Source organism: Lepidothrix coronata, unplaced genomic scaffold (genome assembly GCF_001604755.1).
Source record: "Lepidothrix coronata isolate B3197 unplaced genomic scaffold, Lepidothrix_coronata-1.0 Scaffold0, whole genome shotgun sequence".
Taxonomy (NCBI): Eukaryota; Metazoa; Chordata; class Aves; order Passeriformes; family Pipridae; genus Lepidothrix; species Lepidothrix coronata.
In genome coordinates this window covers 17,293,123-17,307,152 of record NW_016690180.1, presented here as the reverse complement: position 1 = coordinate 17,307,152, position 14,030 = coordinate 17,293,123, and the positions used below count along the sequence as shown (strand labels likewise).

Below are 14,030 nucleotides of genomic sequence, written 5' to 3'. Positions count from 1 at the left end.
TTGGGATCATTTACTATCTCCTGTAAAAATGGGATCAGACATTCTTTTGTGTAGGCTGGAAGAATGCAAAGCAAAGTCACATTTTTTATGTTTGTATTGCAGTTGTGCTTCTTTAGTCAAAATACAATGAAGTGTATTTCTAAATTTATTTCATAACTGTGCATAATTCTATTGGAATAATACTATGAGTTTACATGGCAAGTGTTCTTGTTTGCTAACTGTACTTCTTTCAGAAAAAGAGATTTGCTTTTACAGGTACAATGCCTACTCATAATCGCTACTGAAGTCAGTAGGAAACGTGAGTAGGTGAGAATGTTCTCACCAGCTCGAAAATAGATCAAAACAATCTACTTGTAATCATTAAGTTTAGCCTTTCTGCTTGTTAAAAAGTGTTGGGAACTTATACTATCCCACCAGATTTTTTTCAACACTTTACCAAAATAAAAAGACACATGTTTTTTTTTAGAAATACATTACTAGAGGCTCAACTCATTTTATAGATAATTTGGGCAAAAAATGTAGCAAAAGTTCAAGTTTTCCATTGTATAGAATACAGTACATAATTAAACAATATATTTTCTATCTTACAAAGCATCTGAGAATAGGACACAATGTGTGAGATCCTGAGTGATTTTAGAGATTAATTGTAAGGAGAAAATGCAAAGCATTGAGCTAGTAAAGGGGTCCTCACATCTATCATCCTTTATCTTGCATAACAAATAACCTTCAATATATAGAATTAGACTGACAGTAGTCTGACCACATCAGGATCTAGAAAGGGTGGTGTTCAGAATAATAATAAGTAATCATAATAGTAAAGTAATCATACAGTTGCCTCAGGTGTGTATGAGGTACCAAATTATTTCTAGAACTGTTTTTTTCTGGCTTATAGCCTGCGTTGAAAGATAAATAACAGAATCCCTGTCAAGTATGTATTGAGCGATTTTCATGAGGAACCTTGTAAACATTTGGATTTTGGTATCTGTTCTAACAGGTTAAAATCAGATATGCATATTTCTAATGTGTTTTTTTTAATGAAAGGTATTTTTCCCTAAATGAATTCATGGACTAACTGGGCAAAAGTAGGTTAACAATCAGGAAAACAGGTTACATATTCAGTCTATAAAAAGATTTTTAAATTCAAAAATACTTATCTCTAGCTTAGAAAGCCCCTGAGCTGTAAGTTGCTGAAGACTGGCTCAGTATATATACCTTGAAAACACCACTGTGGGATTTTCTTGCTCTCTTTTAATTCTGTTGACAATACTTCGAATTGTCTGTGTTCAAGATGTCACAGCATATATGTACTCAATATGGAAGTGCACCAGCCTAGAATATTTTTCTGGGTGAACGGTTATCTGCAAATATGCTTTACATTTCAGCAGCACAGTATAAGGGAGAAGTCAGCTGAAACCTGCTGGTATGAAATGTGAATCATTGTTATATAAAGTTTTATTTTCACATGGAAGGCAGTGAATGTTGCAGTGTAAAACCTAGCAGTCTTTTTGACTTTTCTAACAATCCCTTGAAAATCAACACTTCTTAACTATGCAGGGTTGATTTTTAAAAAAGCAATTAAAAAAAGCTTATGTTGTTGCTTGAGAATCAGGAGTCCATTTTTCTCCGCCTCAGTTAAGTTTTACAGCTGCCACCACAGTTACAGGTGGAAAGACAAAGAGTGGTATTTGCACTATGCTATGAGCTTTCTCAAGATCACAGACTGTAACTGTGAAACAACAGTAAGCAAATGGAATCAACAGGCACTCTCATGTCTGATCAAACCTTGAGGAAAAAAAAGAAACAAAACATTTTTTTAAATTTTAAAAAAACATTTAAAATACCTCACTATGTCCTGCACTCTTTAATCTCCCTATTCTCTTAACATTACCATCTCCTTTTATTTTAACCCCAGTCTATAAACTTCAGACCATTTTATGTGCATTCTATAGGTTACAAATGATCATTTCTCTTGCTCATTGTCATCAGTCATTAGATCACAGATCTAACTGATCCAGAAATAAAATCTTTCTTATGCCACTGGCGGCATGTACTTCTTACCTTTCCATTTGTTTTGCTCTGCTTTAGGTGAGACTTTGAAGCTTGTTTCATTTTGCTATATCAACCTCTCTGCTGCTATAGTTGTGCATTAGCTTAATGTGCTATGCTGTTGTATTATAATGTAAAAAGTCTCTTGTCTCTTCTGTCTTTGTCACTGCAAGCTGCTAATCTGAATGAAGTGGAAAAAGGTCAGTTGTCTTTTAAGCCTATTTTCACTTACTTTGGTTTCTCACTTTCCTTTCCTTAAAGGTGCATGGATTTCAGTTCTTACCAATGATCAAATAAATTGTATATAGACATAATTTAGAAAGCTCACTGCAAATCCTCAAATTAGGCACTTGGCTCTTGCTGTGAATACATGTCAAAAGAATGTTGTTGAAGATGCAGATTGATGTGCAGGAGTAATTTAATACTACATTCATTGTCTTTTTTCAGATATATTAAAAATTTGTGCAGCCACTGATAGGACTAACAAAAATGTTTACATTGTGACCTTCTGAAATATTTATTTTCTCACCTTAAAGAAATCCCTTGGTTCCATTCTTATGTATTCTCTTTTATAGTGCTGTTTCGCTTTAAGTGTTTTATTAGATTTTGGTACTAGAAAGTATGCTAGAATATAAAATGTCAATCTTCTTGCTCATCATTTCTGTGGCCTTTTTTTGCTGTAAATATCTAAAGTAATTGAAATTACCTTATTAATCTGAGGCTATAAAGTAATCTGGAGAGATTTGTCCCGCTAACTTTTAATGTTTCTGATTTTTTATTTTTTTTTTTTAAGCTTCTCCCTAGCACCTATTGCACTAACAGAAATCACACAGAATCACAGAATATCCAGAGTTGTAAGGGACCCCCAAGGATCATTGAGTCCAGCTCTTAACCCTGCACGGGACCATCCCCAAGAGTGACACCATGGGCCTGAGAGTATCATCCAAACACTTCTTGAACTCTGTCAGGCTTGGGGCTGTGGTGCTTAGCACTTCCCCAGGGGAGCCTGTTCCAGTGCCCAGCCACTCTCTGGGTGCAAAATCTTTTTCTAATATCCAACCTAAACCTCCCCTGACACGACTTCAGGCCATTCCCTCAGCCATCTTCTGTGCAGTTTCATCATTTAAGCAATCTAAGAGCTAACATAATCAATGAAAAACATATTTATGAAGTTGCATATTTAGTTTTGAAAGCAAATGAATCATTTTGTAGTGTATTTGCCATTAATTTAATTTTATAAGTATATTTTTCAGTCTAGAAAGCAATATAATACTTCATTAGTATTAAAAATATGTTCATTGTCTATGAAATAACATGTTGAGCATGGCTGCAATTATACCGTCTATGTTGATTTCCGATGAATAGTTCTTACAACTTAACTCAGAGCCTAAATTTTCTCTGTAACTGATGCAGAATACAAGACGTTTCCAGAAAGTGATTCCAACCACAAGCTTTCCATGCTTAAAGCTGCATTCCATTTAGATATATTGCCATATTTGCATTTTATTATTATCTGGACAGCAATAGTAGCCTCCTGTTTTTCTTGTGTATTACACAAGTGTGAATTATGTTAAAATTAATGATTATAGAAAGAAAATAATCCTCACAAACAAATTATCAAACACCCAGGGGATGTGAACTAAGTTCAGCTCCAAAATTAGGCAGATGTATATGTAATATATACTTGTATTAGCTTGCCACCTGAACATGAAAGTCATTGATGGTCTATAAGGTGCTTGGAGGATCAGTCAGTTTTGTCATGCCAGACCTGTGATAGTAATAGGAAAATAAATGATAATTTTAAGTAATTATCTCAGTTTAGGCAAGCCTTAGACACAGCCTTCTTACCACTGCAATAAAGGAGTTACATTACTACTTTCAGTTCACTTGATAATCAAATAAGTACCTTCCTAAAATTTAAGCATGCAAGTAATCAAAATCAAATCATGTCATGTCAAACTAGATAAAGAGTTTAATTATTTCATCAAATTAGGATCATAATCCTCATTCTTGTAAGAACTACACATTACAGCTTCGTAGAATAAAGGAATACCTTTGCTATTCTTGCTTTTCATCACTTGTATAACTCTACCTTAAAATACTTCAAATGACTATTCTATAGTAAAAGCTCAAGTTTTAAAGTAATTTTACTGCCTTTTCATAAAGGGGAAATATACATGATATCCTTGGCAAGCTGAGCTACCTGCTACTAGTTTGATGACTGCTCATTCTAGTCTATGATCTATCCTTGTTTACTTAATTGTCTTAAAGCTTACCTGCCTAAAGGTTGCTATTTCTTTATTGTCACTAGGCAGCATATGTAAAACAACTAGAAATGTTAAAGTAAATAAGCCCCATCTTACACTGAGATCCACAAGCATGGGGGATAGCTGTAAAGACTTACACAATGGTGAAAGATAGGAACAGTCGAGCAATTTGACTCTAAAATTAAATTCAAAAAAAAATATTCAGTTTTATGGTTATAAACCACATCCTACTGAGACCGTAAACTTTTGTTAATTTTAGGCAACTTTGTCTCTCATATAGTAGATATTTTTATTTGTCTTTTCTGAATAATGAGCTCAATAATTTATGTTGTATAGTGTACATCAAACTCAAGACTTCATAAAATTGCAGAAATTTTATGTATATAGTTTGTTAAATGACACTGACGCTTCCCAATCATTTCTGTGCTCTATTGGCTATTTGAGTCAGAAGTAATTAGACAGAGACTTCCAGTCAGTCAGACAGTAATACCTAATTGATAAAACATAAACACTACAGAAGCTGACTCATGGTATATCCCAACCAAGCTCAGAAGCTGGAATGGATGTAGAAGTACAAATATAAAATCCTTCTATTCTAGCAATTACACCAGTAAATCTGTGAAAGATATTTGTTATTTTGACTTTGGAACAGCAAATAAGTCTTCTATCCAAAACCTGATTTTTGATAATTAAATCTGACCATTGTTGCTTTTGCATTCTGTCTCTAGTTTTTGTTCTAATACCATATCCACCTTTGCTAATGATTTAAGGGTCATTTTAAACCTATTTCTTCATAAGCTTACCTCTAATTAGCAATGTGCAATTATATTCAGAAGCCCATGTCCATTTTTGTTAGAGCTCTTCTCTTCATTCAGAAATGTAAGTCCTTTTTCACCTCATTACTCATTATGTATCCTGTTACTCATTATTTGTTGTACTACATGTCTATATATTGAAAAATCCGAAGTTAAGGGTCTGTTCAGCCTTAAAAAAGGCTTGGGGAGACCCTATCACCCTGTTCCAGTATTTAAAAGGGTAGCAACAAGGAAGATGGAGACTCCCTTTTTTACAAGGAGTCACGTGGAAAAGGGGGGTGGTAATGGGTACAAGTTACTCTTGGAGAGATTCCAGTTAGATACAAGAGGGAAATTCTTCACAGTGAGAACACAGCCATTGGAATAATCTCCTCAGGGAAGTAGTGGATTCTCCAACATCAGACACTTTTAAGATTCAGCTGGACAGGGTGCTGGGCCGTCTTGTCTGGACTGTGCTTTTGCCAAGAGATGATGCTTGAAGTCCCTTTCAACCTAGTATTCTATGATTAAGGGGTTTTTTTCTGATTTATAATCTTGTAAAGTCATGAGTGAATTAATACATACAGAGGAAACACAAATTGACTTGTGAATCTAGCAAACTTAACTCTTTGGTTAGCTAATCAAGGACTCCATCCAATTCATCATCAGTATTTAATAGTGTCATCTGGCTGTAAGTCTGCATCATACTCCATATCTAGCTGCAAAATCTCAGTAAATATTTGTCTTGAGTTTGGAGGGTTGTGTTCATTTGGACTCTGTCAACCACACAGACTTCCACTGGTTTCAATGCTACTTCATACCAGACTCCAGACTCCCTAGATTAATTAAGCAAGATGTCTTATGAAAAGAGTTATTCCTGCTTCTAATTAAGCTTTGGAAGCTTTTCACAGGATTTTTGACACTTTATCCACTGTTTATTTTTAAACAAACTAGTCTGTTGCTGATTTTCCTACATACAGAAATGTTCCCATCTTTCAAAAACTTAATTACTTAGCCAAGCTCTTACAGAAGCCTCAGTTACAATATTATTAGATGAATAAAAGAATGTCCTCACACATTGGTGTCAAGATTCCTTGAATTGAGACATTTGTTTCACAATCTTTTTTGATTATTTTGAAGTATGTTCTTTAAACATTGTATTATGTTTCCCAAATCAGGGAACTCTTTAAGATTTCCTTCCAGTAAAGTCAAGGAGCTCAACTTAGTAAATCTGATATTTCCTTCAATGAGTGTTTCACTTTTCATCACTATTCTTTCATTTCAACAAAATTAATTTCTCCCTTTCACGTTGTCTCAGTTAAATTCTGAATAACACATCATTTTTTGAGTTTGCTGAAGGAGATGTTTCTTTACCAGGAAACTATGTTCTTCAGTGGTTCAGATTCCATGTCACATATTTTATTTACCTTTTTTGTTAACTTTTTCAGAAACAGTTTTATTTTGGTCATGGGAATGCTCCATTCAGAATACAGATCTATTATCATTTTTTAATATTACCAGTTATTAATATTATCTATTAACAGTACAAGACCTTGCACTCTTGTTATTTTGGTTTGTTCTTCTGGTATTTATATCTTCATTCAGAAATGGTATATCTGATGTACATGTTTGGATTCTATCCTTAATTTTTTGTGGGGTTTTTTTTGACTGATTCTGTGTACAAGTCTGCCATGAATGCTACTCTTTTTTTATAGTTGAAGTTTGTACTTTAAGTAAAGCTAACTTTTATGTTCATAGGGGTTTTTACATTATTCTTTTGCTACATGGCCATGATGCTTACCATGCTCTTTCCTTGGTTCCTATTTCCTGTTTCCTAACAGACTGTTTAACTGAAATTCCAATGATATGATTCTGACTTATTTCAAAGTGCATGCAATTTGCTAATGCAAGGGGAAAGTTTCATTCTTTTTATGCTGTCACGGCACAAAAAGTCCTGCTTTTGTGTGCTTTTCTACAGAGTGCTCAGTTCAAAGTCTATCAGTAATGCCCAAAACACCTGGTGATGTTTGCAAACTGTTTGGCTGCAGTATGCCTGGAAATGTAGCATTGATCTTAGGATTTGAAGTGGACATTTTTCAAAACCGTAAACCTGTTTAAAACTTAAATTTCCAATCCTTATATAGGACTCACAGCTCCGAGTGGGAAATTATGACTTTACAAGTGCCCCTGGGCACCCCACATGAGATCATTCAGCTTTCAGTGTAGTTATGAGGATATTAGGGCCATCAACCTATGAATATTAAAATGGAAGGTACTCTAATTAAGAAATCCTATATTTTGTAAGTACCTGGGGGAGGATTTACAAAAATAGAGAGGCTTAGACACTACCCAATAAAGCTGTTTGCCATGTAAGAAATATCAGAAATCTGTACAATGATAATCTAACTCATGGCCCAATTAGTATCCTCCAGCAAAATCAGTTCAATAAAGTTGACAGTAATGGTGAGAATGCTTGCTCCTATTATGCTAGTCCTAAATATTCTTTTTCTAGGTACTTTGGGGTTTTTTTTCACTGAACTTTAACTGTGAATGTATAAGAGACAGCAAGCCTCGAGCCCTTGGAAGACAGACTCATTGTGTCACTTTCAGATATTCTCTGATATTCTGTTAGAATAATTAATCTTGGGAATGTTTAGAGGTGGGTGTTTTTGTCCAAGTCTTGTAAGTACTGTACAGCCATGTTTTTATTATTTGTAATTGGGGTGTCATATATCTTTCAGTTCTGCATGTAATTTAATATGGAGTATATGCCATAATAAGATATTTGTGTAGGTGCATATAAATATGCATATATAAACATATATGTGTAGGCACATACATACATTTCTAAACCATAGGAATGTGCACAAAACAGGTTAAAAGAACAGTAATTTTTGCTTATTCTACTCCCATGATCCCTAAAATCTGAATTCTCTGTTCCCATGTTTATATCTCACTCATAAGCACTGCTGACCTTTAAACAGATTTTAGCTATTACAAGATCTGCAAATTGAACAAATGCTAGGTGAAGAATTACTACCTCTTATGTATGTATTTGTTTGAACAAAACCATTTGAAAAGAGAAAGGGATCCGGGTTTTGTTTGAAATATCATGGGATGCAAAGAATCCCTGGTATTTCAGGATTCTTTGTGCACTGACCTAGTCATAACAGTTGCACATTTCCAGACTAATAATTCTATTGAGAGCCTGAAGAGGCTTTGAGGATAGAATTGTAATCCTTTGTATTAGTCATTCTCATGTCCTGTGTTTGATCTGTATTCAGTTTCCTACATGTATTGACTAAGTCACATTGTTACTGACAGTTTTCCTGAGGCTGTTAAGTGGGCTGTGCTTGAAGGCCATTTTCTTGTATTAACTCAAATCTTTATTTGGTTTGTAGGGAAAATGCACTACTTCCATGTTAGGAATGTGCTCTTAATTTATTATATTTTACTTTTAAATCTTTGTGTAGAACCAGTCTGGATCTTTTTGATGGCTGCAAAGTACTTGTCTAGCTGCTTTTTGGCTTGCCTTCTCATTTTTGGAGATGTAGAGGTCACGCCTTATCACAGTTAGCATGCATGTTTCAAATGTGGTTTTTTACAGCATAACTATCTTTGCTACTGGTTCAGTTTTGACTTTTTCTCTATCCTTGCTTTAATATAGACGGTTCCTCAACTCTTTTTAAGTTTTCATTTATTTGTCCAGCAAGCCACTGCTGCTCAGCTAAGTAAAACTGAGGGATACCAAATATTGTGCCTCTTTGAAGGAAAGTTCAGTTTGAGCAGTGAGAGTATCTGCTCATCTACTGCTTTCTTCTGCTCTTTTCTTTCTCATTATGATGTACAGTTCTCTTTCCTAGCTAGCTCATGTCTTGTTACTGGACAAACGGATGAGGGACAACCCTACTTCTTCCATAGTTTTAGAGTCTGGTGAATTCGGAGTCCCTGAGTGAATTCAGAGTGAATTTAGAGTCCCTGAATTCAGCAGGCACAGTGTTTATACCTGTTTATTATGCATATATTCTTCATATGGATGCTGAAAAAAGTATATCTATCTTACAAACCAGTGATAAACTTTTCGAGTGCACTATCCATGCTATCATTTGATTACTTAGTCAGGAAACAAGACCTTGTCGACCTATTTACAAACCTGTAAGTGTTTCCTTGTCATAAAGTAGCAAATAAAATAATTTTTAAACGTATTAAAATATTTTATAGATTATACAGCCCATGTTGAAAATTAGAGCCACTACTTCTGTCAGCAGGAAAGGGTAGACATTTGACATAGATATTTTTTTCTTTTCTTTTCACAGAACAGATTATAGATAATTATGGTACATTAACAAATGCAAAAAATGGAGAGTCATATTTAACGAAAAGTAGAAAACAAGTTTTCATTTTGGGATAATTGGAATTGTATTGACATGCAGTGATATTAACAGGTTTTTTTCAGGTAATAGATTACTTATAGTGATAGTGCAAATATGGGTATTTCTGTGTGTAATGTGCTTAAAAATAAGTAAGAGAAAAGCATATTGATGGCTTTTTTGTTCTAGCAAGAAGACTTGCAATCACTACTGTTTTACTATACAGCAGAGCTAGATAAATATTGTAAAGAAAAAATATTTTTTTCAAAAAAATTATCATTTGTATTTATGGATAGATGATTGATATTGAAATTGATACTTTTTATAAATGAGTTATCATATATATTATTATTTATTGTTATTATATCTGTGTTTCTATTTATTAGTATTTATTACAAAGGTATTTATTACTATATCAAGAAGCATGCATATTTCACTGTTTGCAAAAGAAATTGTAGCCGTTTCTTTTAAAATAGAAACTGCTATTTTCAGGTCACTGTGATGTTTTCACTGAATTGACAATATACATTGTATTTCAGGTGAACTGTGTGAGGAGAAACTAGATTTCTGTGCTCAAAACCTGAATCCTTGCCAGCATGATTCAAAGTGTATCTTGACACCCAAAGGATACAAGTAAGTCTGAAATATTTTTAGAGTCTAACTGAATCAAAATTCATATTTTTCTATCCTGCTTAGCTTCCTTTCCTTGTGTTTTAGTGGAAGCAAGTTCTGCTCCCAAAGTACTAATTTTGGTTATTATTAAGCATTATGGCAGAACAGACCATTATTTTCATATAGAACTACATTATTATCTTAAGTATGTTTTACTGAATTTCACTGATCCTTACCGGTTCTAATTCCAAACAGATTTTAAATAGGATAGTCTATATGATGGTCCTTTTAGGAGCTTGGGCAGCAGGAAAATAATTGCATTTAATTGAAGTGGAATAATTATACTGCTTTTAGAGAAGTAATTGTGAAAGAGATTATTAGGAAGGCACACTGGAAGATATAAACTAACTAAGTCCATTCCCAGGAAAACTAATCTTTAATTACACCATATCCTTATCAGAATTAATTAGTATGCACAAGTTAAAGTTGTTGTAATAGGCTTTATGTTAAAAAACATAGGAAACCTACAGCTTTCAATTGTTCTCACAAGTACTTCTTTTATGCACAGCATGCTTTTGTGCTAAAATCAGATTATTATCGTTCCTACTACTTACAAAATTCTATTTTATTTAAAATATGCAAAAAATATAAAATGTATTAAATATTCAATTGAACATGAAATTAAGTTGATAGTTTTCAGCTGGAAAATAGAAAACTTGTTGGATTTCTATATGATTATTTTCTTCACATCACTTCCATAAACCTAGTTAAGCATCTAATACTTTACTCCTAGTTCATTAATCTTTCCTTTTCCTGTCTGAGATTTTACATCAGAAAATAGTACATGCAGTAAACTTCAAGAATGTATCTCAGTCAGCTTTTTAATGGCATGCTTTATAATTTTTTCATTTTTCTTATTCATTTATGTTGTTTAATAAAAATGAGACATATTTTTTTAAGTACTAAATTTAACTTTACACAACTGTTTAAAATTACTCTTGCAAGTTTTAGATACTCACAGAAATAACACCAAGGAGGGAATCGCAAGATCTAATGAAATCAATTAAAAACATCTTAATTAAAAAAAAAAAAAAGATTGCGCATACATAGATTTGTAATATTTTCCATTACTTTTTCATAGAGTTGTGGGCATTCACTCAGTCTAGTATATGCGAATTCCCTGAAGAAATGCCACTAGCATTAGCCACGACAGTTGCACTTTGGAAAAAAAAAACCAAACCAACAAACAAAAAACATTATTTACGGTCTTGAGGATATGCTGTTTCTAGTTCAGTGGGCGTTCAGGAAGGGAAGATGATGCGTTTTGAGACTTCTGTTAGTTCACTAACCAGGAAGCTATTTGTAGTATGGAACTTCAAGGGAAAGAAAATTATGCATAACCTCCAAACAGTATAAATGGACCATTGGTCCATTTAGAGCTGTTCAATTGACAAAGAAAATAACCATCAGTACAATGCAAGCCCTGGATGATTTGTCTCTGTTTCACCAACTGAACGTATTTATTATGTTTAGTGTTTGCAGCCACGTACAACATCCTGTAACATTCTGCATTGTTCATAAATACTGTCAAAATTATTCATGAGGGCTCTCTGGATTTAAACCACAATTCTTCAACATAATGGCAGGTCTGTAAATTGTTTAACCAGCAAACCTCTATTCATTACACATGTAGATTTCCCGTATACTAATGGGATTAAGCTACATAGTCTTTACACACAAAGTCACAGCAATGCCTTTTTTTTCTTTGAGCTTTAAAAAATTCAGTAGTTCCTTATCTTTGTCATAAGCATAGTATATCATTAAAAAGCACTGTGCTATCCAATTTGATTTCCTGTTTTACAGATGTGATTGCACACCAGGATATGTAGGTGAGCATTGTGATATTGACTTTGATGACTGCCAGGACAACAAATGTAAAAATGGAGCTCAGTGTACTGATGCAGTTAATGGATATACATGTATTTGTCCAGAAGGATACAGGTGAGAAGGATTTGAAGACAGTAGAAATATGTATGTCTTCTGTCAAATTTGGGGGTTTTTCTTGGAAATACTGATATTTTTTTTTCTGTTTTCATTTAGTGGCTTGTTTTGTGAGTTTTCACCACCAATGGTTCTACCTCGCACCAGCCCTTGTGATAATTACGAGTGTCAAAATGGAGCCCAGTGTATCATAAAAGAAAGTGAACCAATCTGTCAGTGTTTATCAGGCTACCAGGGTGAGAAATGTGAAAAATTGATTAGTATAAACTTCATCAACAAAGAATCCTATCTGCAAATCCCTTCAGCTAAGATACGCCCCCAAACCAATATTACACTACAGGTAAGTTTGCTTGTGTTGTAGATTCTCTTTTCTGGAAAAGAGAGTAAATGACTCTTCATGAGGTGGAAAACTACCCAAAGTTGTCAATGGCTCGCTTACAGAGCTTTTCACAGTTTGAGCTAAAAAATTTACAAAAGTCAATGCAATAACTTTATATTCCAAGTGAAGTAGATGGGCTTTTGGATAGGAAGAGAAAGAATTTTGTCAGATTGTCCTTCAAGAGAGAATTTTTTAATGAAGTAATAGACTATGGCAGTAAATTCAGAGATTCTCTTAATGCTGCATTTCGATTTAATATTTATTTTTTAGTTCTTTCTAAGAATTTCTTTCTTTTAACTAGATTGCCACAGATGAAGACAGTGGGATCCTGCTCTACAAAGGCGATAAAGATCACATAGCAGTAGAGCTGTACCGGGGCAGAGTGAGGGTCAGTTATGACACAGGATCATATCCAGCCTCTGCTATTTACAGGTGAACCTGGATGAAAGAAATTTCTAACTGAAACAAAAGCTGTATTAATTCCTTATGTCAAAGTCACATTTTTTAATAGATGTTTAAAAGAAACGTATGCAAATGAATGTATTGTTAGACGCTCAAAACCTCTTGCCAAAAGAGGTGAATTGGTTTGGCAAAATAACTCTAGTGCAGATACATCAGGAAGATAATATATTAGTTGATGCATTAAAACTGAGAAGAGTTAGCTTCCAGCAGAATATTTATACATTTGTGTCAAGCTCACATGTAGAAGTGGAATTTTTTCAATGTGTAACTGACAAATGATTTCCTAGTGTAGCAGGTAAAATGAAGAACTCTACTGCATAAGCAGAAATTAAATGGAGGCTTCCCTTCTGTGAAAGGCGGTCCTATAATGTGGGACTTTTCCCCAGCAAATGAAAACTGAAAATTTGATTCTGAAAAAAGGCAGTACCCTTGAAAAAGAAATGGGTTTTGCTTCCAAAGTCATTAAGAAACAGAATCCACAGCTGTTTCTGGAGCATGATTTTTCGGGGTCAATTTTTAAGTCAATTTCTCTGGCTCTCTGAAAAATTACCACCTGAATTTATGGGGAGGTATTATATAACTTCACAAGAATTTGCAGACAGACATTGCAAGAGAGAGCAAAGAGACAACAGCCATCACTTCTTGGCATTGACTGCCCTCTTGTTGCTAAAAATACCTTCAGAAGTAAAAGGGAAATTTTAAATCAGTTTTCCATAGATCTTATTTTTGCTGCATTTACACCTTTAGGGTTATAAAATCATATCTAGTGTATAATTACTTTCTAGTGTTTGTAACAGTTGACACTGTTCTGCATTCTGTTACAAGTATTTCACTGAAAATAAATGATTTTTAGAAATGATTGCACTCATGGCAATATAAAATCAAAAGCTCAAGTTTCTATAGCAGGGAAACAAGGCTAAACTTTGTTAGGTAATAATACTAAAGGAACTGTGTTTTTAGTAGATTACTAAAAGCATTCTTCAGAAAAAAAATCATGCCCATAAAATACAACATAAAGTTGTTTAGAAAAAACATAGCCTTCTCCAATAAGCATCTTAGGGTTGCTTTTATTTTTTGATGTGGTATGTATTTCATAAGG

At 33.8% G+C, this 14,030-nt stretch overlaps 1 protein-coding gene across 6 annotated transcripts in view; it reads left to right on the top strand.

Moving 5' to 3' along the window:
- Positions 1–14,030, top strand: part of SLIT2 (slit guidance ligand 2) — a 265,859-nt gene that overhangs the window by 232,040 nt on the left and 19,789 nt on the right. For 4 of the 6 annotated variants that reach the window (XM_017805302.1, XM_017805295.1, XM_017805287.1 and 1 more), the window contains exons 29-33: positions 2,220–2,246; positions 10,017–10,110; positions 11,953–12,090; positions 12,190–12,430; positions 12,771–12,901. In XM_017805302.1, the coding sequence (XP_017660791.1) occupies positions 2,220–2,246; positions 10,017–10,110; positions 11,953–12,090; positions 12,190–12,430; positions 12,771–12,901 (631 nt within the window). The remainder of the gene's footprint in view (positions 1–2,219; positions 2,247–10,016; positions 10,111–11,952; positions 12,091–12,189; positions 12,431–12,770; positions 12,902–14,030) is intronic. The other 2 variants (XM_017805281.1, XM_017805309.1) reach the window with 2 other exon arrangements.